We start from the raw sequence: 26,239 nt of genomic DNA, 5'->3' as shown, positions 1-26,239 counted from the left end.
GAAAGAGAATGAGTGCCAAATGAAGGGAGGAGCCCCTTATAAAACCACCAGATCTTGTGAGAACTCACTCACTATCCTGAGAACAGCATGGGGAAACTGACCCCATGATTCAGCAATCTCCAACAGGTCTCTCCCACAACATGTGAGGATTAAGAGATTATAATTCAAGATGAGATTTGGGTGGGGACACAAAGCTAGACCATATCAAACTGATCAGATTCAATATTTTCTGCATCTATCAATTGGCTTAGTTGGTTAAGCCACAGTAGTAACAGGCTTTAGCCTAAAACCACAGGCTTGATTTCTTTAGGCAACAAATCATATTTCTTATAGATACAAACTTTCTTATATCTAGGGACTTCATCAATATCTTGGGCTGTCTTGTAAATATAGCCTGTTTGTCCCTTGCCATTGGTGAACCGTAGGTTCTCAACAATAATAATATAGGAAAAACATTTATCCCATTCCTGAACTCATCTTTGACGCTCAAGAAGTAATTGGTTATCTAAGTAAAAAATGATGAACAGAAATGTCCTTTTAGAAATGTTACACTTAATAACAAAATATGGAACCCCATTTAGTTCATACACATCTAGATAACTTTTTCTTCTTTTCTCTTATAAAACAATGTAGTAACAATTTTTCACTGTGAATTTCTGCAGTCTTGGCCTTGTTTTTCAATGGACTTCCTTATTTTGGATTTTTAAAGTTTTTGTTGTTATATAATTACTTGTAAATAATAACATGAGTAAGGGAAAAATGATAACAGAAGTTTTCTTTACATTCAGACTTCTAGAGATGTTAATTCATAAGCTGCTTTTTACATGTATCTCATGACTGTTTGGATTCATACAATTTCTTGAGTTTTTTTCCTAGCCTTACAGGCAGATTGGAAGCAGAAAAATTAATACACAAGAGAGCTTTCAAATATGATTTTAAACAATAGGGTGTCCCTACTTGCCATAAAAAATACACTGACTGTAGGGTACTTTTTATAAAAAAAGGTCTTCCAGTATGAATAAATGAAATCTGATACTTTCTGAATGCTGCCCTAGTTCATTATTTTTTCATTAATTAACTGAATACCAGATTATTTCTTGAATACTGTCTCAGGTAATCCTTTGATAGGACTGTCCATTTTATTCATCAAATATTTATAACAAATCTATTAGAACATATGCCCTCTAAGCACTCCACATGGTATGATGTTGAATAAATCATGAGCTCTTCTTACAAGGATTTTAGAGACTTCTAAAGAAGATATGTATATATCATATATATATAGTAGATATATATCATAAAATGCTACGTGTATATATTTGGCATATATTTCACAAAATATGCATTTTACATTGTATTTGACTCTATTGGGAATATAAAGCTGAATATGGTATTGTTTTTAGGGTTCCAATCCATCTGGGGAAAGAAATTCAAGCTCCTACAACTTAATACATCAATTGCCATGGTAGAAGTAGAAAAGAACAATGACTGGACATACAGAAGCAGGAAGAACATTCTCTCTTTTTATGAGATAAGAGAATTGAAGGTACACAGAGAGAATTGGGAGGTAGTGATGAAAATGACTTCAAAGGAACAGGAAACAGTGTCAGACAGTCCCCAGGAGCAAAAGAGATATCTGTCTCCATTTAAATTTTATCTCTTTCTCCAAACTCAGTAGTTTTAAAAAGGAGGGAAGAAAAGAATGAATGGTGTAAGACAGTGTTTTATTAAATTTCCAAGTCAGGATTCATGGAAAGGTAAAAGAAATATCTATGTTAGAAACTAAATGTTACACCCATTAAAAAAAAAAAGTCTTAGTATTCATACTCCTTCGCTATGTCTCCAACATCCTTCTTTTTCTCCAATGACATGACATCACTTCAGGATGCTAGATGTTCAAACTAAATTCCTACAAGAGCACCTTAATCAATTTCCTCATTTCCAGCCATGAAACCTCTACTCAATTTCCATCCCCTTCATCTCCCCACACAACCTTCTATTTTACATATATCGGCCTAAGCAATCTTTCTAAAACTCAAATGTTATCATCACCCTCTTTTTCTTTACATAAATTTCCACTCCTCTCCTTCTTCCCCTATATCCTCAGGATGAAGTTGAAGCGTCTTTGCATGCCACACAACTATCTGCAAGGTTAGGCTCCCCTTATCTCTTCACACTCACCCATAGCTACAGCCCAACTGTACTCCTATAGAGTCATATGTAGATATTTTAATTCCAGTAATGTGTACATTTCTTTCAGGTCTAGGTCTTAGTATTTTCTTTGTCTTTTGTATGGAAAGTCTTCCCACCTCTGCCTCTAGCCTTGTCATTGCATTTATCATACTATATTGACAGTGCCTCTTAACTGATTTTTTCCATCATAGGCTAGATTTTTTTCTTAGCACGAACTGAATCTGGTTAATCTTTATATCTGTCTGCATTTTTATTTATATTTATAAAAACCTACACAGATATTTGATATTCATTAAATTAATGAAAATTTCCCATTACACACACACACACACACACACACACACACACACACACACACACACACCCCAGACTCAGATCTTTGCCATGTCTCAGCATATTTAGGATTTTTAGAAATAATATGTCTGTATATAATGGTAAACTCATTATATATTTCACTTAGCCCTTATAATTTGCGTCATGAATTTGTTGATTGGTTTCTATTCATGTTTTCTTAGTGTTACATAATCTCTTTAAGTCAACTGGAATTTGTATAACTTTTCATTATTTTAAGGTATTCCATGATAGGTACTACTTAACTATAAATATAGTTTCTATTCTCTTTTCTAATAAAAGACTTATATTGCTATTTTCCCCCAACTGTCTTTTCAAAATCTATTTGCTAGCCACTACAGTCCATTCCTGATGTATATTTAAAAGGTCTTTAGAAAAATTTTACCTATAACTAACACTACTTTACACATTTTTTCCTTTTATTTTGCCTGAAAATAGAGTAATGTATATTCTTATACTTTTTTATTTTAAAATTTTACAAATATTTTTAAGTGAGAAAGATAAAAAAAACAATTAGAATGTTTCTATTTAATGAAGCCAGATGCATGGGAGAGGACTTCAGTGGCTAAGATGCTGGCCATCCACATATTTATTTTCGTGCTTTGTATTTCTATATGTGTATGGTAAATTTAAATGGATTCCGGTGGATTCTTCTGCAAATTTTAAACTAATTATTTAATTTTTTAAAATGTAACTCAGAAATACAGCATAAAGTGTTTTCTGTCACAGTGGTTTAAGCCTGGATAACACATCATATTGTATAATACAGCCACTTAGTTTAACAGATGCCATGATTGTGACATGTTTTCCACAATAAGTTAAAAACATACAAAATTAAATCCACAAACCTCAGGTTTATTACAGAAAAATCATTTTGCCTCTTCTCCCCTCGGATAATAAATCATGTAAAATTATTGCTCAAAGCAAGAGGCCTTGGGAAATCACTTACACTATTGGAATTAATTAATTTACCTACAAAATGGGCCTAACAAAATCTTATTTCCAGGTTATTTGTGAGGCCCAAGTTAAAATAAGCACAAATTGAAAATATAAAGTGCTGTAGAAACATGAACCAAGGCAACAATGCTGGAACTCACCGTAGACCCCTGGATGCTGTCTGCATCGGTGCAGCACAGCTTCCTTTGTTCACAATGACTACAGGATATTACTAACAAGTCATGTGAGAGGAGTAACTTCTTATCATAATATTGGAAAGAGTTATTTCTTACATATCAACTTTTATAAGGCAAAGAAAAGTTGGAAGGAGGCATGAGAAAGCATTTCTGTAGGATCATTCTTATTTGGAATCTTCCAGCATAAATATTTCTAAAGGAAAGAAGGAAAGCTAAAGGGAGAGAGAAGGGATGAAATAAAGGAAAAAGAAGCCGTTTCGATACAGTAAAGATAACATTTTTCATAATCCAACCTCAGCCCCGGATTTTGACTTTTGAATGAATCAGCTGGCTGAGAACTTTTTGATCCAAAACAGAGAAAGATGCCAGCTGGCAACTCTAGAGGATGAATGCTGAGATCCTCCTTGTTGTACGAAAAGGTTTTAATAAGAACATGCATTTAATTTATCACAGAGGAAGCAAGGAAGGTTCTGATTATGCAGTCTTATGGTATTTGCTAGAAATCAAATGTTTAGAAGCCTAGGAGATAAAAATTTTGACATATATGAGGAATTTTGATTTCATGTTTTGCTCACTGCACTGCAGATAATTTTCTTTCTTTCTTTCTTTTTCTTTTCTTTCTTTTTTTTTTTTTTTTTTTGCTTTTTGCATCCAAAATGGTGTGATGTTAACATAGCAGCAGAAGGTGGGATCAATTCTGGAAAATGAAACTACCTTGTTCAAAACAGTGTGGGTAATGTCTACAGGCATTTGTGTCAGGGAAAGTGTAGGTCGGGGCAAATGATGAGAAATTTGAACATACTGAAATACACGTTGCTAATATTGGGGAGCCTTACCTTCATCATGAACTGATTTTAGCCTGTTTACTTAATGCTTCAAATCAATTTTTAACAACATTAGGAGATTATAATATTGGATGTCAAATTGTAGGTTTTGTAAGAAATACGCCCAACAGAGTAAATCACGATATAGGAGAATGCTGTACATTTTATAATTTTCTACTACACAGTCAAGTTTTCATTCTGGTAGGCCATTTGATTCTCTGCAGGTGGCTATGCCTGCCTCTGGAGAGAGAACCCTGAGTCACAACTACACAAATGAAATGCGATTGTTTTTGTGGGTAGTATCATATGATTTGGAGCAAGTCTTTAGGTCTAATATAAAGATCCTTCAAATAAATCATCCAGCTAAGCTTCTGTGGCCCAAAACTCCTAATTTAAAAATGTTGATAAATGAAGTACCTCTTTAGTTAATAAATGAAGTATCTCTTTAGTTATCCTTTGTCAGCAACATTCATTTTAATGGAAAGTGAGTTTACAGGGTTACATGATTGAACTACTGAGCCAAGTCAGTGTTGGCAAATGATGGGCTAAATTATTGATGTTACACACTAATGAATTCTGATGAGAAATAAAACACAGACATTACGTTTGAAGTGGTTCATAATTATTTTTGTACTTTAAAAGCAATTTTATTCTTTTTCCAAATCATACTGGTTCTGTAAAACAAAAACATAGTTAGTGATTATAGTAAAATTATTGAGTTTGTGGCAAAAAATGCTCTTGCAAGTTTTCATTTCTGTGAAGATAATGTTATTCACACTAGCTTTCTGATTTCCTTATATACTTCTGGGAAAAGATAATTAAATTAAATGTCTAAATTTTAAAACTAGTCTCTTTAAATAAGATAATCTGCTTTGTAACCATCATTAGCATTCCAATAGATGTGTTTATAAGCTATGATATGTCTATCAACACATTTACTGGAGCTGTGTTGTAATACCATAATTAATTCAAGTAATGCCAAGTACAGAGGGACTTCCAGCAGGTCTGTTTTGGTAGAGAGCTTATCTTCAAATGTGTGGCAGGAATACAGTGTGTACTACAAAGAGATAGATGTTTGAAAAAGTCAGGGCCTGATGGCAATAACTGAAGCAGGTTCAAATCCTGCTAAGGCACATGGAGGTCTACACATTCTGTAATGTAATGGCAATGTCCTTTGATATTTCCTAACTTAACTCTCCCAACGTAAGACTTTAATTCTGTGAGCCCACTGCCTTCCTTTTTGGCTAAGGGTTGATTTACTGGGGAGTCACTCAAACAGGGGCTCAATCTGAAGCAACCCAGGATGATTTTTAACTAAGAGGGATTGTTCACTAAGAGGGATTAAGGGTGGAACTCACAGTTACCGAGATGTTATTCCACAGATTCGTCACTTTCTGGTCATAAGTCTCTGGACTCCTACCTCAGCTCTCTACAGCTCAGTTACCAAATCCCCCAGATGTGTTAACAAGTTCTCCCGTCCTAACCGAGGGGTGTGTTACAATTAGTAAGTCAGATATTAATGAAACCGAAGCCTGTTAAGTGAATGTAAAGTAAATTTATGTTTTTTATTTGCCTGGATTCTAGTTCGTTTTGTCGAGATCATAAGCACTTGTTTGGAAAATATTCCCTTTACCAACTGAGGGATCTCCAGGGGAAAGGAATGAGGAGTTTTCACGTCAAGGTTTGGTCATGTTAGATGATTTTCCCCTATTGATAATATGTCCAGTTTCTTACATGAATGAAAATCCAAAGGTTAAGCCTCCTATGTTTAAGAGCCTGTAAGACTCTGATGGAATGAGGCAGGATATATAGTGGATTGTACTTTAGTTCTCATTTGGTGTACACTTTCTATGAAGCAAAATAAAAATTGAGTCTGGCTTCTTTTAACTCTATAACATGCCATTCCCACATTGTTTTACTGAATCCCTTTCCCCGTTTTCATAATTTTCTCTTGGTCTATGGTCTATAATAGACTTGGCACCATTTATGGTAACAAGGCTGCTTCAAGTTTTCATCTTTTTTGAGTTTTCTTTTAAACATATATCCTAATTTTTTTCTCTTGTTATAACTGCACTGTTCATTGTTTTACAGACTTGATACTTTTGGATGAAAAATCACGTGTCTGAGTTAATCTCACATCAAAGCAGCATCATTATATAATGATGATGCTAAGTTGTATGAAAAATACCTACTGGATATGCTCCATTAGTCACTAATTTTCAAACTAAAAGTTCTGTCTTTGAAAAACTCCTCTCCCCCACACCATTGACATGGCTCTTCCACTTGAAAAATGTACTGCTGGCATCAAGTGAATTAAAAAACATAAAAATACTGGAGTCTTTTGCTGTTGCTAAGTCTAAGAAAAAAATCAGAACACATAAAATTTATGTCTTCCTAATTAAAATGATCAGAAATAAGCTTATTTTATTTTAAAATCAAAGGAAGGAATACATTTTGGCTTAATATGTCATTTAACAGAATAAAAAGAGTAGATAATTTATTTTATGAACTTTAATATTGACAAATGTTTTATTAATCTCCTAAAGCTACATCGCATTGATACATCGTGAAATAAATGTACTTTCATCTTAAATATCAATACACTAATTGTGTTTCTCTTTATCTTTAAAGGGAAGGAAAATAGGTGACCCCAGGCTACGCTTGCTACCCACAGGACTCATGGATGTTATCAGGATCTTCCAGATATTTTGAGAGGTGAGAGAGTCAGAAAACTGGTATCATAACAAATGAATAAAAAAATAAAGAATTAGAGAACAAATGATTAGAAACAGAGTGATGGAAACAATTTTAAGGTGAAACAGAAAATTAAAGACTAGATGGGGAAGGAAAAAGGAGCTCTTAAACACACTCAGACGGAGATTTTGACAACGGTCAATATTTGAAAAAAACAAAGTAGGTTTGGTTAATCAACAGTCAAGAAAAACTTAATGTATTCATTTATTCAACTTTCTTGTGAGGATACCCCTAGGTGCTAGTCTAGGTTCTATATGCTAAATGCTAAATTAGGTGCTAATTAGGCAATAAAGATAATCCCTAAATTGGACTCACAGAAATCTGGTCTTGATCACATCCCTGACCTCATTTTGTACTCTTCTCTACCACAGCCCTATGCTTCACCCATACAGGTCTTCTAATTCTACCCCAAAAATTGATTCAGCCTCATGCCCCTTTAATTGTCAGCTTCATAACCTGGGATTAATCTTGTATGAACTTTCTAATTCTGTTCAAAATATTTCCTAATTTTCTTTATAATTAATTTTTGACCCATAATATATTTACAAGTGTATAATTTAATTTTCAAATATTTTTTATTATTAATTTACACTAATTCCATGTTGCCAGAACACTTATTTTTTACTATTTCAACCATTTTACATTTATTAAGACTTGCTTTATGACCCAGAATATGGTCTATATTTGGAATTACATATATGTTACATAGGTACTTTAAAATAATGCATATAGAGCTATTTGGGATGAACTGTTCTTTAAATAACAATTAGGTCAAGTTGGTTGATAGTGTTGTTCAACTCTTCCATAAACTTATTGGGTTTCTGTCTTTATGTTCTATTAACTACTTAGAGAGGAGTATGAAATCTCAAACTATAATTATACATTATTTTATTTCTACTTTAATTTTTCTCAATATTTGCTTTACATATTTTGAAATTTTATTAGATACATACATATTTAGGGTTGTTTATATGCCCTTGATGAATTCATTCAGTCTTTTGATGAAATGTCTCTATTCCTGATAATATTTCTAGTTGAGAAATTTATCTGATATTAATATAGACTCACCAGTCACATTGAGCTTGGTGTTGCGTGGTACTTTTCCATTCTTAAAACTTTCAACTTATCAGTCTTTTTTTTTTTTTTTGTAAAGTGTGTCATTTACACACAATTTAAGTTGAGTGTTGCATGCTGTCTAATGCAGCCGTTCCCAACCTTTATGACACAAGGGCCCGGTTTCATGGAAGACAATTTTTCCACATGAAACTGTTCCACCTCATATCATCAGGCATTAGATTCTCATAAGGAGCAGGCAACCTAGATCCCTTGCATGTGTAATAGGGTTCACGCTCCTATGAGAATCTAATGCCACCATTGATCTGACAGAGGCCAGGCTGTTTGTAACGCTTGCTCCTGGCTGCTTACCTCCTACTGTGCAGTCCCCTTCCTAATAGGCCATAGACTGGTCCCTGTCTGTAGCCTGGGGGTTGAGGATCCTTGATCTAATGTAATATATGTTTTTTAATGGGGGATTTTAATCAAGTTATATCTGACATAATTTTTGATGTGCTTGGATTTAGGTCTATTGTTATTTTTTCCCATTTTTTTCTATTTACTTTTTATTTCTGTTTTTCCTTTACTGCCTTTTCATAGGGTTAATAAAATAATTTTTAGTATTCTATATTAATCCTATCATCGATCCTATCATTGGCTTTTTTGTGATATCTCTTTTCATTTTTAAAGGAGAGTTATAATATACATTTTAACTTAGTCTCCATGAGTCAATATCATAATCAATTTATGTTAAAGACTTGCACCACAAAATTCTGTTTATTCTCCCATCTTTTATGCTATTACTCTTATTTATTTTGCATTTACATATGTGTAATTTTTTTTGACACCCATGCTAGAGTGCAGTAGCATGACCTCGGCTCACTGCAACCTCTACCTACCGGGTTCAAGCAATTCCCCTGCCTCAGCCTCCCGTGTAGCTGGGTCTAGAGGTGCACACTGGGGTTTCACCTTGTTGGCCAGGACAGTCTCAATCTCTTGCCCTCATAATCCACCCGCCTCAATCTCTCAAAGTACTGGGATTACAGGCGTGAGTCACCTTGCCCAGCTTATGTGTTATAAATCTTACACTACAATGTTGTAATTTTTAAAATCTGAATTCAATTGTCTTTTTAGTAAATGAAGACAATACAAAGAGATGGAACAGGGAATGGTCCATCACATTTGCCGGTATATTTCTCATACCTGTTCTTCTTCCTTCCTTTCTGTAGATACAAGTTTTCTTCTTGTCATTTCCTTCAAGCTGAAATACTTCTCTTAGCATTTACTGTAATTCAGCTCTACTGCTGAACAATTATCTCCACTTTCATGTAGATAAAATATCTTTGTTTTGCCTTTAATTTTGAAGATATTTTTGCTGGGTAGAGAATTCTGGGCTGATTGCTTTTGTATTTGTTTTATTCTTTCAGCAGTTTAGAGATATTATTTAATATCTTCTATTCTCCATTTTTTTTCTGATAAGATATTAGACAGAATTTTTTATTTATTTTCCTCCAGCTAGTTTTAAGGTGATCTTTTTATCTTTAATTTTCAGAAGTTTACTATAATTTACCTGGTATGCTTTTTTATGTGTGCTCCTTTAAGAGGGTCGAGTTAATTAGATCTATGATTCAGGTTTTTCACCAAAATGACTATATTATTATTACTTTTTAAAATTTTACTTTAGGTTCTGGGGTGCTTGTGCAGGTCATGCAGGGTTGTTGCATAGGTGCATACATAACCAGGTAGTTTGCTGCCTCTATTCCCCTTTCATCTATATCTGGCATTTCTCCCCATGTTATCCCTTCCCACCCTCCCCACACCCCTTCTGTCCCTCCCTAACCCCCCCAGCTGTCCCCAGTATGTGATGTTCCTCTCTCTGAGTCCATGTGTTATCATTGTTCAACACCCGCCTATGAGTGAGAATATGTGGTGTTTGGTTTTCTGTTCTTGTATCAGTTTGCTGAGAATGATGGTTTCCAGATTCATCCAAGTCCCTACAAAGGACACGAACTCATCAGTTTTTATGGATGTGTAGTATTCCATGGTGTGTATGTGAATGGCCATATTATTTTTCTATTTTTTTATGGTTTTAGTGCACTCACCATTGGTAGACAAGAAATCAAGTTACATTAACACTATACAATGAAGTACGTAAGAAGTGCATGCTGATATTTTATCACCTGGTTTGGTAACTGAGTGGTCCAGAATGATTTACTATTTAGTGCATTTCTGAAATACCAACCCTAAATTAGCCTGATATTTGTGGACTTGTTAAAGACCTTAGTTTATCTCTTGTTTCACACTGACTTCCTCCAACATAGTCTAATCTCAGTAACAAACACACAGAGAATTGCCATGGTATAGTGGTTAAGAGCAGGTGCCTCACAGCCAAATTGCCTGGGTTTATATCCTGAGGATGAGCATGAAGGACACAGTCTGACACATAGCAATGGCTAGATAAGTGCTACATTAGATAAGAAGAAACAAAACAAGAATGCTTATTCCATATCCCAGGAACCTTTTCCTGAGTCCCTCATACTTATCTGCTTTAAGCCGCTTCCCTTTCTTCATCTCACAATGTTTCCACTCTTCCCTTTATTCAGCTGTTCATTCTTGTGTTAAGTCCCAATCTTACAAAAATATTCCCCTGAATTCAGGTGTAAGTAATTCTTCCCACTTCTTGACCAATTGTAAAGTTTACTGTCTGCACCTGGTAATATTTAATCATGTAATTATTATTCCTTAATATTTTCTCCCTCTTCATTTCATCTCTGATGCTCCCTGTTTTGCATTTTTATGCTCTACTAATATGAAATTGTTAGCCATTTCCCCTTTACACAATACTGTTTTTATTCTTATATATCTTCGTTCCCTATTTATATACCCCCTTGACTACCTTTTGTTGATGTACCCTCACTTTGCAAGATGTAGTTTATGAGTTCTCTCCTTCAGGAAACTGGCCTTCCATTCTCAGGTTGAGCTAAATGCTCTTCTTCCTGCCCTCATTTGTATTTACACAATATAGTGTGTCTACCTCCTCTGTGAGATTGAAGCTCTTTAAAGACAGAGAATATGTTTTCTACCTTTGTGTCTAGCAAAATGTCTTTCATATAGTAGGAGCCCCCAAAATATGCCTTGAAATTAATTGATATTTTTCAACTTAGCAGCAAACTGCTTAATGTTAAAGAAATGTTGTATATTGTATATATTATATTGGTAATCAATAAGTACAGAATACATTCAGTGTTTCAATATGTTATGGTAATTTATGTTTTACCTATATCAATGAAAATGGAATTGTAGAGGCATTTGACCATAGCAGAATAATAAGATAATCACTCCTAAAGGTAGGGGTGTAGAACAGATTAGCTTATAAACTCAGGCATAATTTCTGACTCTAACTTTTGACAAAAAGCACTTATTTCTTAGCTATAGTCAGCTCTGGATGAGGGTGGAATGCTTATTTATATCTAAAGGAAGATGTTTGGTTAAAAGAGTCTCATTAATTTGGAGGTTTTAACTAAGCATTTGTTTTCTTTTTTGTTTATGTGTTTATGCATACATTAAAGGCTAAGGAGGAATCATTAAAGAATTGAAGTTGAACAAGCATTTATTTTATTACTTTATATGACTAGAGGTGTTGTGTGCCTATATGTAGGTTCTTGAATTCTATAGAGTTTGAAATGATAGAGTCACAAGTTTCTGAATGGGGAAATGATTGGGAAGCATGAACGTTTCCATGATTAATTAATTTTGGCAAAAGGTTGAATTTTCAGAATCATCTTGACACAGTATCAAGAGAAAAAAAGAGAAGAAAGTGAGCTAAGGTAGTCAGTTCTTTACTGTGCACAGGGCACACTGTACATACATCATCTTATCTAATTTGCACAGTGACCCTTGGATGGGTGCTGTTTATACCTGCTTCACAACGGAGATGATACAAACCAAGTCAGCAACCAACTCGTCAACCCATCTACTGCAAAACTCAGACTCTGATATTCAGAGATGTTAAGTGTATATTTTCAGTTCAGAAAATATCTCACAGAAAGAGAGATTTTTTTAAAAAGGTTACTCTCTGAACTGCTTATTTATGCAAGTATTAATGCAAAAACCACTGCTAAAATGTATTTCAGTACCTTTCCTGTCCTTTCATATGCGCTATTTTGTTTTTCTCCTTAGAATAGAGTGGGACTTTATTTTTAACTTGTTTGTTTACCGTTCTTTTTCTACAACTGGAAGGTAAGTTCCACAAGGGTAAGGATTTTTGTCTGTTTCGCTTGCTACTATATGCCCAGCACCTCAAACAGTGACTGGTACATAGGCTTACAGTAGTTATTTACCTAATAAATAAATTGTAAAACAAAATACATCAATACATGAGCAAAAATGAGCAAAATTTCTTTCTCACCAATCTCTTCAGCCACACAGACCACAAATCCTACTTCTGTATGCTTTTCTTCTTTTAGTATTTCTTTGACATAATTTCTTGGCTTCTCAAAGTTCCTCCTGATTCTTTTTAAGCCCTGTTTAGCCTGACATATTTTAGATATATGTTTGTTCATTTATGTCTTCTTATATTGATGGAAATTTACATTGTCTTCAATGGGTATTTACATTGTCTTCGATTTTTCACCATCACAAGTGCTATAATATGAACAACCTTAGAACACACTTCTTGGTACACAAGTGAATGGGTATCTCTAATGTAATATGTGACATTCTTCTATTAAGGAATATACAATTTAAAATTTTGAGGACAACATAGTCCTCAACAGAATATGGAAGTTTACTTTTCTTTACACTTTTATCACCACTAATTAATGTCTTTAAAAAATGTGCAGGCATGATGACTGAAAACAAATTTTTTTTTACATTATTAATGTTTTCTGTGTATACTTCTGATACTGAGTATTTTTTCATACATCATTTAACAGTGCTGCCCGAAACTTGAAATAGTTTTCTATTGAGTTATATTACTATTGATTTAAAGAAATACTTATTTTATATATAAAAATTTTTAAGATATATAATAAAATAGATTTTTAATTATATATTTTTCATGAAAATGTATTTATTTTATGTAGTCAAGTTTATTTCCCTCAGTGTACCTTAGCACTATATAATATTTCTTATTAAAAAATAGATTTTAAAAATCTTTATAATGTATATAAATATACAAAATAGGTATACAAAATAATCTATTCTGTATATTTTGGATATTTACTTTCATCTCAGATAGCTGGCAAGTGAATAGTCCACTCTCATCATATACAATTTGAAATCCTACTCTCACTATATTCTAAAGTCTAAGTATCTGTGGGACTTGTCCTGGATTCCCTGTTCCAGTGAGCAGCCTCATGCCTGCTGTCTGTTTTGTAAAAGAAATTTTATCGGAACACAGCTGCATCCATTTATATACTACTGTCTATGGCTGCTCTCCTGTTATAGGCAGAGTTGAATGGTTGCAACAGAGACTGTATGGCCTGGAAAACTAAAATTATTTATTATATGATCCTTTAAATAAATTGTGTACCAACTATTCTGTTTTACAGATCTTTCTATCCATTCTTGCATTAATGTTGTTCTGCGTAAGTTTAAATAATGTAGCTTTTTGATATATTTTGCTACCCAGTGACATAAGTTCCCTCATCCCAACCTAACAACAATTTTTCTTTTTCAAAAATGTTAGAGTTATCCTTGTGGATTTTAATCTTCCAAATGCATTTCACCTTCTTGAGCTTCATGCACAAATTTTGTTTGAATTTTGAATATGATTGTATTGAATTTATGGATTTTAAAGAATTTTGAGATTTAAAAATTGACATATATATATTATATATATATATAATCTCGTCCATGAAAATGATGTTTTCTTTTATTTGGGTTCTGTCTTTTTGACATGGTTTAGTAGCTTTCTCCAAAAAGATTGAGCTAAATTTTTGTTAATTATTGTTAAAAACTATAACTCAGGTTGCCATTTCAAATAACTGTCTTAATTGTAATGGTTTTTTCCTTGATTCTCTGGTTTGTCCATTTTCTAGATAGTATCTCTACCTTCTTTATCAAATTATCAAGTACATTTTATGAAGTTAAATTTGTGGTGAGCTATTTTGTAACTTTTATTAGAATAGGTATATTGTTATTGTTAGCAAATGTTTCTCAGCATTGATTAAAACTATGCAGTCTTTCTCCCTTAATCAGTGTTTGTATCAAATTACATTAACATATTTTTAAAAGTGAATCTCTTTGCAATTGAATCACAACTCACAGGTTTTTATATCTGATGCTCTTTTTTTCTTTTATTTCTAAAAATTTCAAGATGTGCTAATATTTCCCATTGTGATTGCAGATTTGTCTAGTTTTCTTTGATTTTAACCAGATCTTACTTTATATATTATAAAGTTATGTTGTCATGTGCATTAAGTTTAGGATTAATATGGCTTAGACTATACTTTTTATTAACATAAAATATCCAAATTTGAGTGTTCTAATTATTTTTGCCTTGAATTCTCTTTTTTTAAAAATTAGAATTCTTTATTATTTTCTTTTTTAGGATCTTTATTCAGTTTCTTTTTGCTTGAAGTGCATTTCTTCTAAATAACATGAATTTTGCTTTTATGACCAATCTGCATATCTGTAACTTTAAACTGTGCAGTGAAACCATTTCCAGTTATTAGGATCACTAATGTATTTGGCCTTATTTTGCACATTTTATGGTTCTTCCTGTACTCCTTGCATTTTGAAATATCTATTTTTTTATGGTACTTTTTTTCTCTAGTATTTTGAAAGTGACAAATTCTTTTTGTTTTGTTTTGTTTTTAAATTTTATTTGAATGGAATCATATAGAATGATCTTTTTACATTGGGCTAATTGAATTGTGTTTGTAATTTTCACACATTTTCATTTTTTTTCAATGTTTTGGTTGATCCATTATAATGGTACCTATTTCTATTTGTGGGGTACAATTTGACATTTCAATACATGTATACATTAAATAATCAGGATAGCACATTCATCTACTTATACACTTATCATTTCTTCATGACAACACTCAAAATCCTCTTTTAGCTATTTTGAAATGTACATTATTATTAACTATTTACCCTATTGTGCAATCGATCAGAACTTATTCCTCCTATCTAATCCTAACTTTGTTCCTGTTGACCAATCTCTTTCATCCTCCTCTTCTGTAGCCTCTCCCCATTCTCTGATAATCACTGTTCTACTTTCTACATCTATGAGATAATTTTTTTTTTTTTTTTTTGAGACGGAGTTTCGCTCTTGTTACCCAGGCTGGAGTGCAATGGCGCGATCTCGGCTCACCGCAACCTCTGCCTCCTGGGTTCAGGCAATTCTCCTGCCTCAACCTCCCGAGTAGCTGGGATTACAGGCACGCGCCACCATGCCCAGCTAATGTTTTGTATTTTTAGTAGAGACGGGGTTTCACCTTGATGACCAGGATGGTCTCAATCTCTTGACCTCGTGATCCACCCGCCTCGGCTTCCCACAGTGCTGGGATTACAGGCTTGAGCCACCGCGCCTGGCCGAGATAATTTTTTTAAGATTCCACATGTGAATGAGATCATGTGGTATTTCACTTTCTGTGTATGACTTATTTTACTTAACATAATAATGTCCTCCAGGTTCACTCATGTTGTCTCAAATGACATCATTTCATTCTTTTTTTTTTTTTTTATGGCTGAATGGTATTCCACTGTGTAGATATACTACATTTTCTTTATTCATTCATTTGTTGATGGGCATTTGGATTGATTTCAAGTCTTGCCTATTGTGAATAGTGCTGCAATAAACTTGGGAATGGGAATGTGGCAGATGCCTCTTTGACACATTGGTTTCATTTCCTGTGGCTACATAACGCGTAGTGGGATTGCTAAATCATGTGGTGGTTCTATTTTTAATTTTTTGAGAAACGTCCATACTTTTCCCATAATGGCTGTACTAATTTACATTTGAAAAATTCAATTTTAGATTTATGGTATATATTCTTAAGTTATTGGCAACTATAACTAAATATTTTTTCTATTACTATCTAGAGTGAACCAGTAATATCTAGCAGTTTAATGTTATTCCTCAAGCATAATATCTCTAAATGTATATGTATTAAAAGTCGAAATGCATGTTTTCATAAATTCTTTTGTATTTCAAAAGATCACAGAGAATCAGAGATTTTCTTTTATATCATACCACTAAGTGATTTTAGATTCGTTGTGTGTTTTATTCTGACTTTCTTTCATTTTAACAATTCTTTCCCAGAAATAGTATTTGTATGTGTATGTGTATGTGTATGTGTGCGTTAAATGATTAAACCTATGCTATCAGAATTCCTGACAAAGCACCCAGTGAATACTTTTGTTTATTAACTTACAGAGCTATAGACACTTAGACGTAGAAAGAATCTTTGTAGTTAACACATTTAATCTTACTAGATCATTCACTAATTCAACAAAATTATTATTCTTAAGTTTCAAGAACTGCAGTTGGTGCCAGGGTGATGAAGATGAACAAATAAGACATGCTTTCTGAGTTGAGAAGACTCACATACTAGTGGGTGAGAAGGCACAGACACACATACAGATATTTGCACAAAGAGGTCATGGGAACCTAGCGGGGGGAGCACATCACTGAGGAGGTGCCCTCTAGGTTGATCTGAGTCCATTTGCCTCCCCTCAATCACTGCAGTAATATCTTCCCTAATGCACCTGGCCTGTTTAACCTCTGAACACCAGCAACGCATGCTTGGGCAGGAATACTTGCTACAAAATTTATTCCTATTGACCCTAAACCCAGTATCCAACCTCTCCCATGATTTGTTCCCAGTGTTGGCTTCTAGAGCTCAACAAACTATATGCCAAACCTCACTTGCAGTTCTTCAGGTGTTTGTCCTTCCAAAGCCTTTTCCTTTTATGTTTAAATATTCCAAAATTTTTATATTTCTTCCTCTCTTTAATCTTTCTTATATTGCTGCTCTCTAGGGTATAATATGATCTTTAAACTAAGCTTACCAAACTTGTATAAAATACACAGATATACTCAATTTAAGAAAAAGTGCAGTTTATCTTATGGGACTTATCTCCCTCCAGACAAAAATGCCTCTGCTTACTCAGTCTAAGACAAAATTCACATGCTGTAGCTTCGTCACTCTCATTTAAATGATTTGCTAATGTTCAGTCCTTTTTCCAAATAAGATGTCAAGAAAGGTAATAGCACAGGATTAAATAAATTAAAAATAAAAAATAATGGGAGGAAAAAGAAAATGATAATAGTACTTCATACGAACTCTGACATGAAGTTAGGACCTCATATCACTGTCAGAGTCAAGAAGTTGTCTGTTATTACTAGGGCTGGGACAGGCCTTCAGTTCCAAGTTTATAGTAGCTCACTTTGACTCATATTAAAATTGTGGTCAACTGAAATCCCTAAATCTTTTTCATATAAAGGGCATAAAAGTCAAATACACCAATTCTTTGTTCCAGCTATAGCTCATCTTACTGGTTTCTGCTTGATCATGTAATTCAAAAGCTTATCTGGCCCACCTGGTTTTCTGCCAACTGTAGATCTGCCAATCATGCCTTGGCGTGGCCCTGTAAGGAATTGTTCCAAAACCAAGGATAAAACAAAATTTCTTTTTTCTGTTTAACTGATTTTTGAATTGCTCTTCCTCAATATTGGTTATATACAATTTACTTTTTGAAACCTTCATCAAATGGTTTTCTCATTGAATAGTTCATTAAAATCTTATGGCATCATTTTAATACCACTTTCAAAATATGAAACATTATTTAGACCCCTCTGACGTTGGCACTTAAAGGAATCATGATACTAAGTCAAGGAAAATGAAAACTGATATCATCTTGTCTGTTAAGCAATTTTTAGTCATGTTGGATCATGTTGTAGACATTGATACCTGCAGATTCACTCCACAAATATATTAATTCACTCTAGCATGTTCTCCTTTAAAAAAATTGGACATAATAAGGCCAGGCGCAGTGGCTCACGCCTATAATCCAAGCACTTTGGGAGGTTGAGGTGGGTGGATCATGAGGGCAGAAGTTAGAGACCAGCCTGGCCAACATAGTGAAACCCCATCTCTACTAAAAATCCAAAAATTAACCAGGTGTAGTGGTGGGCACCTGTAGGCCCAGCTACTTGGGAGGGCTGAAGCAGAAGAATCGCTTGACCCTGGGAGGCAGAGGTTGCAGTGAGCCAAGATTGTGCCACTGCACTCCAGCCTAGGTGACAAAACTAGACTCCATCTCAAAAAAAAAAAAAAATGTATATAATAATTGGAAACAAGATCGACATAGGGTAATATGAAGCCCCCTAGTGGCCTTACTACTGTACACCCTAAAATACAACTTTGGGAGAATGGAAAGGATTTCACTGGTAGTATAAAGGCCTGAAGGAACTTAGAATCTTCCAGGACGGAAGACAAGCAACATGTAGGAGGGGTTAGCCGCTAAAAGTACAATTGTGCTTTGTGGGTATGCTCAGGGTACAGGAGGAACTCAAGTTAGGCATAATTTAATTCATCTTGTACAGAAAGGTGGGAGAAGGACTCAATCATTTTGTAGAGGAAGTGATTGAATTGGGTCATATGTTTTTATTTATTTATCTATATTTTATTTATTTTTATTTTACTTTAAGTTCCAGGATACATGTGAAAAATGTTCAGGTTTGTTACATAAGTATACAGGTACCATGGTGGTTTGCTGCACCTATCAACCCATCATCTAGGTTTTAAGGTCTGCATGCATTAGATATTTGTCCTAATGCTCTCCCTCCCCTTGCTCCTCACCCCAATACAGGTCCTGATGTGTGTTGTTCCCCTTCCTGCATCCATGTGTTCTCATTTTTCAACTCCCACTTATGAGTGAGAACATGTGGTGTTTGGTTTTCTGTTCCTGTGTTAGTTTGCTGAGAATGATGGTTTCCAGTTTCATCCATGTCCCTGCAAAGGACATGATCTCATTCTTTTTTATGGCTGCATACATTTTCTTTATCATCTATCACTGATGGGCATTTGGGTTGGTTCCAAGTCTTTGCTATTGTAAATAGTGCTGCAAGAAACATACGTGTGCATGTGTCTTTATAGTTGAATAAAACTATATATACCCAGTAATGGGACTGGGTATATACCCAGTAATGGGATTGCTGGGTCAAATGGTATTTCTGGTTCTAGATCCTTGAGGAATCTCTACACTGTCATCCACAATGGTTGAACTAATTTACAATCCTGCTAGCAGTGTAAAAGTGTTCCTATTTCTCCACAGCCTTGCCAGCATTTATTGTTTTCTGACTTTTTAATAATCACCATTCTGACTGGCATGAGATGGCATCTCATTGTGGTTTGGATTTGCATTTATCTAATGATCAGTGATGATGAACTTTTTTTTAAATATGTTTGTTGGCCACATAAATGTCATCTTTTGAGAAGTGTCTGTTCATATTCTTTGCCCAGTTTTTGATGGGGTTGTTTTTTTCTTGTAAATTTAAGTTCCTTGTAGAGTCTGTATATTAGACCTTTGTCCCATGGGTAGATAGCGAATTTTTTTTTCTCATTCTGCAGGTTGCCTATTCACTCTGATGCTAGTTTCTTTTGCTGTGTAGAAGCTCTTTAGTTTAATTATATCCCATTTGTCAGTTTTGGCTTTTGTTGAAATTGCCTTTGGTGTTTTAGTCATGAAGTCTTTGCCTATGTCTATGTTCTAGATGGTATTGCCTAGGTTTTCTCCTAGGGTTTCTATGGTTTTGGATTTTACATTTAAGTCTTCAATCCATCTTGAGTTAATTTTCATATAAGCTATAAGGAAGGGGTGCATTCAGTTTTCCACATATGGCGAGCCGGTTTTCCCAGCACCATTTATTAAATAGGGAATCATTTCCCCATTGCTTGTTTTTCTGAGGTTTGTTGAAGATCAGATGCTTGTAGAAGTGTGATGTTATTACTGAGGTCTCTGTTCTGTTCTATTGGCCTATATATCCATTTTGGTACCAGTACAATGCTGTTTTGGTTACTGCAGCCTTGTAGTATAGTTTGAAGTCAGGTAGCATGATGCCTCCCGTTTTCTGTTTTTTGTTTAGGATTGTCTTGGCTTATAGGCTCTTTTTTAGTTTCATATGGAATTTAAAGTAGTTTTTTTCTAATTCTGCAGAGAAAGTCAATAGTAGCTTGATGGTCAGGTGTTTTTAAACAGGCAAGATAAAAATGAGTATTGCAGAAGCAGGGAAGAGTATGAGCACAAAAGAGGAAGAATGAGTTTCGCAGCAAGTTTCTTCATTAGTAAAAATTTTGGAGTGGCTGAAACAAACTAAAGAACTGAAGCAGAGAGAAGATGAAGCTGAGAAAATAAGCAGGAGCTGGGTCATGAAGGTTTTTGTGTACGATGCTGAAGGTTGCGGACTTGATTTTTTTCCCCAGAGGATTGCATATTTCCACTATTTTGCGGCAAGATTCTGAAAATTGTATTTTCACATTTTTGTTAAAAGTCAAAATTGAAATATTCTAAATGGAAGGCATCTCCAATAGAGAAGAAAATAAGGCACTAATTTATGCTGCTCACATTCCCCAAATACAATCCAGCCTTGCACTGTGTTTCTAGATGCTGAGTAGTTGGGTTTCCCTACCTATGCTATCGTATCCCATTATTTCCACTGTTATGTAACACTAGTACAAATAAGTAATTTAAAATCAAATTTGGTAAACAATATGTTGAAGAAATTCTCATAAAGATTAAAACAAGCATTATTGAAGGATATGAATTAGAGAGTCACTTTACTGATATTCAAATGATTTCTAATGATATTTTTAGTATTTGAAAATACATAATGATTCAGTTAGAATTTATCATTTGTAGAGTTTTAAGAACATTTGGACAAAAATATAGATTTTTCTAAGATACTAATTAGAGCATGCATATTACCTTTAAATATTTAAAAGAGGTTCACAGGTTCTAGCCACCCTATAATGTGTTACATGCTAACATGCTTAAAGAAAACAAGATGCTCCTTACTTCTAAAATAATGCAACTGTAGTTTGTACTCAAGTTTGTACATAAATTTATATTGCATCTACGTGTGTTAAACACCGCCTTTCAAAATCTTCCTTTGTCTTCTATTATTTTAATTTTTTTGTTATAACCAATTGTCAATACAACCTATATATAAAGTACATGCGTGCACACACACACACACACACACACACACACACTCCTCAGAAGAAAATACCAAACAGTAGAAAACAGCAAAAATGAAATTTGAAATAGCTTCATAGCTTTTCAAGTGCTTTGCAAAATCTTCTTTACTTGATTTAAAAGCACTATGAAGTGCATGTATAATAAAAATGTTTAGAAAAAGATTTGGTTTAGGGTTCAGCATTCATTTCATATGTTGAATGTTACTAAAAAGTGTAATTTTAAAGTGCAAGTGCCATTGTTTTTGTTTTTCATAGAACAGGCATTCGAGTTTTTGTTACTTAATAGAACAAGGTAGTATGCATTTGTCTTTGGGAGGTCATGTTTTATGCATCTAGTAACATTTGATATGGTAAAACATTAATTTTTAAAAAGTTTAAGTAATATTTAAGAATTGTCTTTGGCAGGGCATGGTGGCTCATGCCTGCAATCCTAGCACTTTGGGAGGCTGAGGTGGTTGGATCACAAGGTCAAGAGATCAAGACCATCCTGGCCAACATAATGAAACCCTGTCTCTACTAAAAATACAAAAATTAGCTGGTGATGGTGGTGCATGCCTTGTAGTCCCAGCTACCTGGGAGGCTGAGGCAGGAGAATCACTTGAACTAGGAAGGTGGAAGTTGCAGTGAGCTGAGATTGCACCACTGTACTCCATCCTGCATCCTGCAGTCTGGTAACTGAGCAAGACTCCGTCTCAAAAAAAAAAAAAAAAAAAAAAAAAAAAGAATTGTCCTCACATAGGTAATATGGGTTTCTAAAATATATCATTCTTAAAATGAAACAGTGGATCTGCTAAATTTTTTTACTGAAACAAGGAGTAAAATCTCACATGCATCTAGAACCACAGCTACTTTCTAGTCTCAAATTGCTTGTGTTTCAAATAAAGTCATTTCCAAATCTGCTTAGGAGGATGAGACACTTGCAAAATAGAAAAGGAAATACAACAGTTAAACCAAGTAAACATAAGAGGGTTATTTTCAGTGACGTGGATTTTGGACAAAAGCAGCACAAGGTATCTTGGGTCAACATCATTTAAACAGCTGGATGGCATCTGCAAAGCCTGAAGATTTGTAAAAAAAAAAACAAGAAAAAACAAACAAACAAACAAACAAAAAACCACATTTTTTTGTACCAAATGCATTTATAAAAATCTGTTCTGAGGTTTGTGAGAAATAAGTCCAATCTCCCTTTTCCCCCAAAGTATGCATGGTATATGTGCTAACTTACTGAATTCATCCTTCATGCAATTCCAGTTTATTAAAGAGGTTAAAAATTTATAAAACTCTGATGGGATATGGTTTCAATGCTTCATCACACTACCCATCATTTGCTTTTCAATCTAGATCAGAATGATCTTTCTGACTTCCCTGCAATCACCTACCTGCACAGCTAATATTTTCTGAATACTCTCTTGAGAGTCTGTCTGGAAGTTGGCCAGCCTCATCTGGCTGAAGAGGACCACCAGTTTGAAGTGCTCCTGCCACAGCCTGTGCATCCTTCTCTGCAGCTGACAGAGCTAAAGAGAAGAGGGAGGGGAGAAAACACAAGTCAGAGGAGGAGAGGAAATTAATGGCAATGTTCAAGAAGAATGATGGAGGGAAATATAGAAAGCAGTCAATAGCCCATTCTGCACTGTACAGATCTGACAGGAATTTCACAGTCTCTTGATTTTTCAGCCCACTCATGTGCATTCATCAGAAACCAGTCACATCTGGCCGCCAGGATGGGGGGTTAATTTTCTCTAAATGCCTCAGCAGTTTTGTTCTAGCTGAGGCAAACTCTGTGACTGCAGAGCTGATGAGTAAAATATTTCTACTTCACCCAGTTTAACTCAAAACCGATAGCCTTGGGACATATTGAACCTTTCTTGAAAAAAATCATCTTTTGAAGCTGTTTTGAATGGCACATCAGGTCAAGCCAAAGTTTAAAAATGCAACTTTAAGACTTTGATGGACACCATCGCTGCTTTTTTTCCTCATAAAGCTTACCATTGCTTGGCAATGTGTGCTTTAGAGCATGACAAAACTAAAGAGAATTAACTTAGCCATCAACTGCTGAGGGAGAACAATAACAAGGAAGAAATTTCCAGCTAGAACTCCCTATTAATCTACCTCCCTCTGACCATATGACATGGAAACATCTCACTGCACTAAAGCATAGTGGACATGGTGTTTAGAAATGACATGTTTAATACAGGATCTGTACAGAAAAAGAAAGAATTCACCTATGACATATGCTAGATCATTTGGAAGTTTAATGTAAAAACCAACAGAAAACAGTGGACGTTTTATCAAGACAATGTACATTTGCTCTTCAACAGTTACCATAGGCACACCATACAGAATTATTATAATAAAACATTTTCAAAGGGATAAACATAAAATTAAGTCAAAACTTTTTATCAAAAATCCCAAAACATTTATAATGAATGTTTACATTACATGAATATAATATAATATATTCTGTCACTGAAAACTCTTGGTTTTGGGAATGTGGTTAATTGCTGATATCAATTCCTTTTTAGCATATTTTGCAGAATGGAAAAACAAAATTCACATCCAAATATTTAATATCAAACACAATTTTTATATTAAACACTTTTTCATACCAGAGTAAAAACATGTTAACAATGTGGCTATTTGATGTGTTACATATGTGGGATCCTCTGTAAAACATCAATAAGGAGTGTATGTAAAATTTGGGAACTCTTTTGTGTATATATTTCAATAAAACAATTCATTTAACTAAATACTTGGTGTTGCATGTAAATTGTTATCATCATTATCCTTGTTATGCATTGTTATAAACAACACGTATGTATTTATGTTTGGTTCCCAGAAAAACAAAGCCTGTATTTCTGGTTAGTTGATTAACTAGAAAGAAGAAAAGACTTTGAAAACTACAGATACTTCAGCTTACTAAATGCTGAAATACATTGTTCAGAACCACTTTATGGGCATTTCAGATAATTTGGGCTATTAAATTAAAACTTATTTTATTTTTTGAAGAGAAATCATTCTTTGAAGAGAAATTCTGCCAAGCTTTAAAAACATTGTGTTTTCTGTAGTATAAGCGAAGCCTGACAGTCAATGCAGGGAGGTATGCTTTATCTTGATATACTTAAGACATTTGAAAAGTTTAGGTTCATTGTGTGTGTTCCTAACTACATAAAGAGTCATATTAAGACTGTAATTATTGTTCAGGGACAGGGGAAGGGTCTGGGTGTTGAGGGTTCAGGAATGATCAACGGGAGTTAGCACTGGCCCTGTATTACCTAATATATGCATCAATGATTTAAATAACATTAATTAAATTTGCTTTAACAATAAGATGCAGAGCACACATATATTTAAATTAGAAATTACTTCAATCTGAAACTGTGGGCAAGGCTAAAGAAGCTGACATTTAGTGTCAACTAAACATTAATAACAGAAGAAAAGAATCATGACAAATATTTCTGAAAATAATTTCATAACATACATATGTTTGAAACTTTTGTGATTTTTATACTGGTGTTTATTACTAAAATATGACGTTGAGCTTACAGATTTTTTTAATGGGCAAAAGTGGGAATGAATGTGAAGAAAATTTTACTTGCTTATAAACTAAAATTATCAATCATTTTTACTAACAGGATATCTCATTTCTGAAATTACATGTGGAAATATATTTTGTAACACGTATTGCAGTATAGTTCTTTTTATGCTGCCTAAATATATTGTTTGCTGAGGTAAACATCCTGAATGAAGGGGACATAATCTAATAGATAAATACAATTTGCTAAATGAAGCTTAACTGTAAATTGTCTGTTGTTGGTAGAGGCTCTGAAGAGATTAGATTTTTGCTATTTTCTTAACAAAGACAATCTGTCAACTTTCTCAATTCTTGTCAATGTAATTTATTTAAACAACACAGGTCATAGGCTGATTGTATCCACAGTGGGCTAATTGATATAGCTTCTTTTATTAACCCCAGTTTACAGCCGAGGAATCTGTATTTTAAAGAGGTTAACTTGCTTTAGGTTATTTACTTCTGTCTAACTTTAAGTTATTAACCATGATGCCGTATCAGTTAAAGTTCAATGGCTTTTCTCTTTCTGCCTCTGACATTTTAGCAGTCACTTCTAGATTAAGGATAGTCATAAGACTGCTAGAAACACCCAAGGGTTCTGTAGACTTTTGCCACAGAGCTTTCTGTAAAATAGGCTGTGATGCAAAATGAACATCTATGTATGTTTATTAGATAATAGTAAGAAGTGCATGATAAAACCTTAACACATAGCATAGATTTTCAAATTATTGTCTACTTCAGACCTTACTTTACCAGTTTGTTGTAATTTGGAATTTTTAAGACAACAACAAATGGAAACCTACCATGTAAAAAATTGGACAATAGACTATCAAGACAAGAAAAGTTCACAGCAATAAGCCAGAAATAAGTGATTTTGAAAGAATGGCTGTAGGATGACCTCTTTTAGCCTTACTGAGTGGAATTAGATATCTCAGTGAAAAGTGACCTACAGCAAAATACCACTTTAATTTTCTAGAGTATTTTTCTTATTCCAAAGTTGTAGTTATTTGGAGCCAGCTTAACGCTCAGAATACCTTATTTCCCCTAGAAGATTCTAGGATACTTGGAATTACACCTATAAACAAAGATCTGTTTGTTAAAGAAAATAATAAATTAATACTATTAGAATAGTCACAAATATGACAAAAA

The 26,239-nt window shown here is 34.0% G+C and overlaps 1 protein-coding gene across 1 annotated transcript in view; it reads right to left on the bottom strand.

The window, feature by feature from the left end:
• The window catches only part of CCDC178 (coiled-coil domain containing 178), a 477,035-nt gene that overhangs the window by 18,739 nt on the left and 432,057 nt on the right, over positions 1-26,239 (bottom strand). Inside the window, exon 21 of the mRNA XM_032245388.1 lies at positions 22,902-23,036. Coding sequence (XP_032101279.1) covers positions 22,902-23,036 — 135 coding nt within the window. The remainder of the gene's footprint in view (positions 1-22,901; positions 23,037-26,239) is intronic.

Source organism: Sapajus apella, unplaced genomic scaffold (assembly GCF_009761245.1).
Source record: "Sapajus apella isolate SASKATOON/1434 unplaced genomic scaffold, GSC_monkey_1.0 scaffold57, whole genome shotgun sequence".
In the NCBI taxonomy this organism is placed as follows: domain Eukaryota; kingdom Metazoa; phylum Chordata; class Mammalia; order Primates; family Cebidae; genus Sapajus; species Sapajus apella.
The sequence above is the reverse complement of the archived record's forward strand: the minus strand, read 5'-3'. Positions and strand labels throughout refer to the sequence as shown.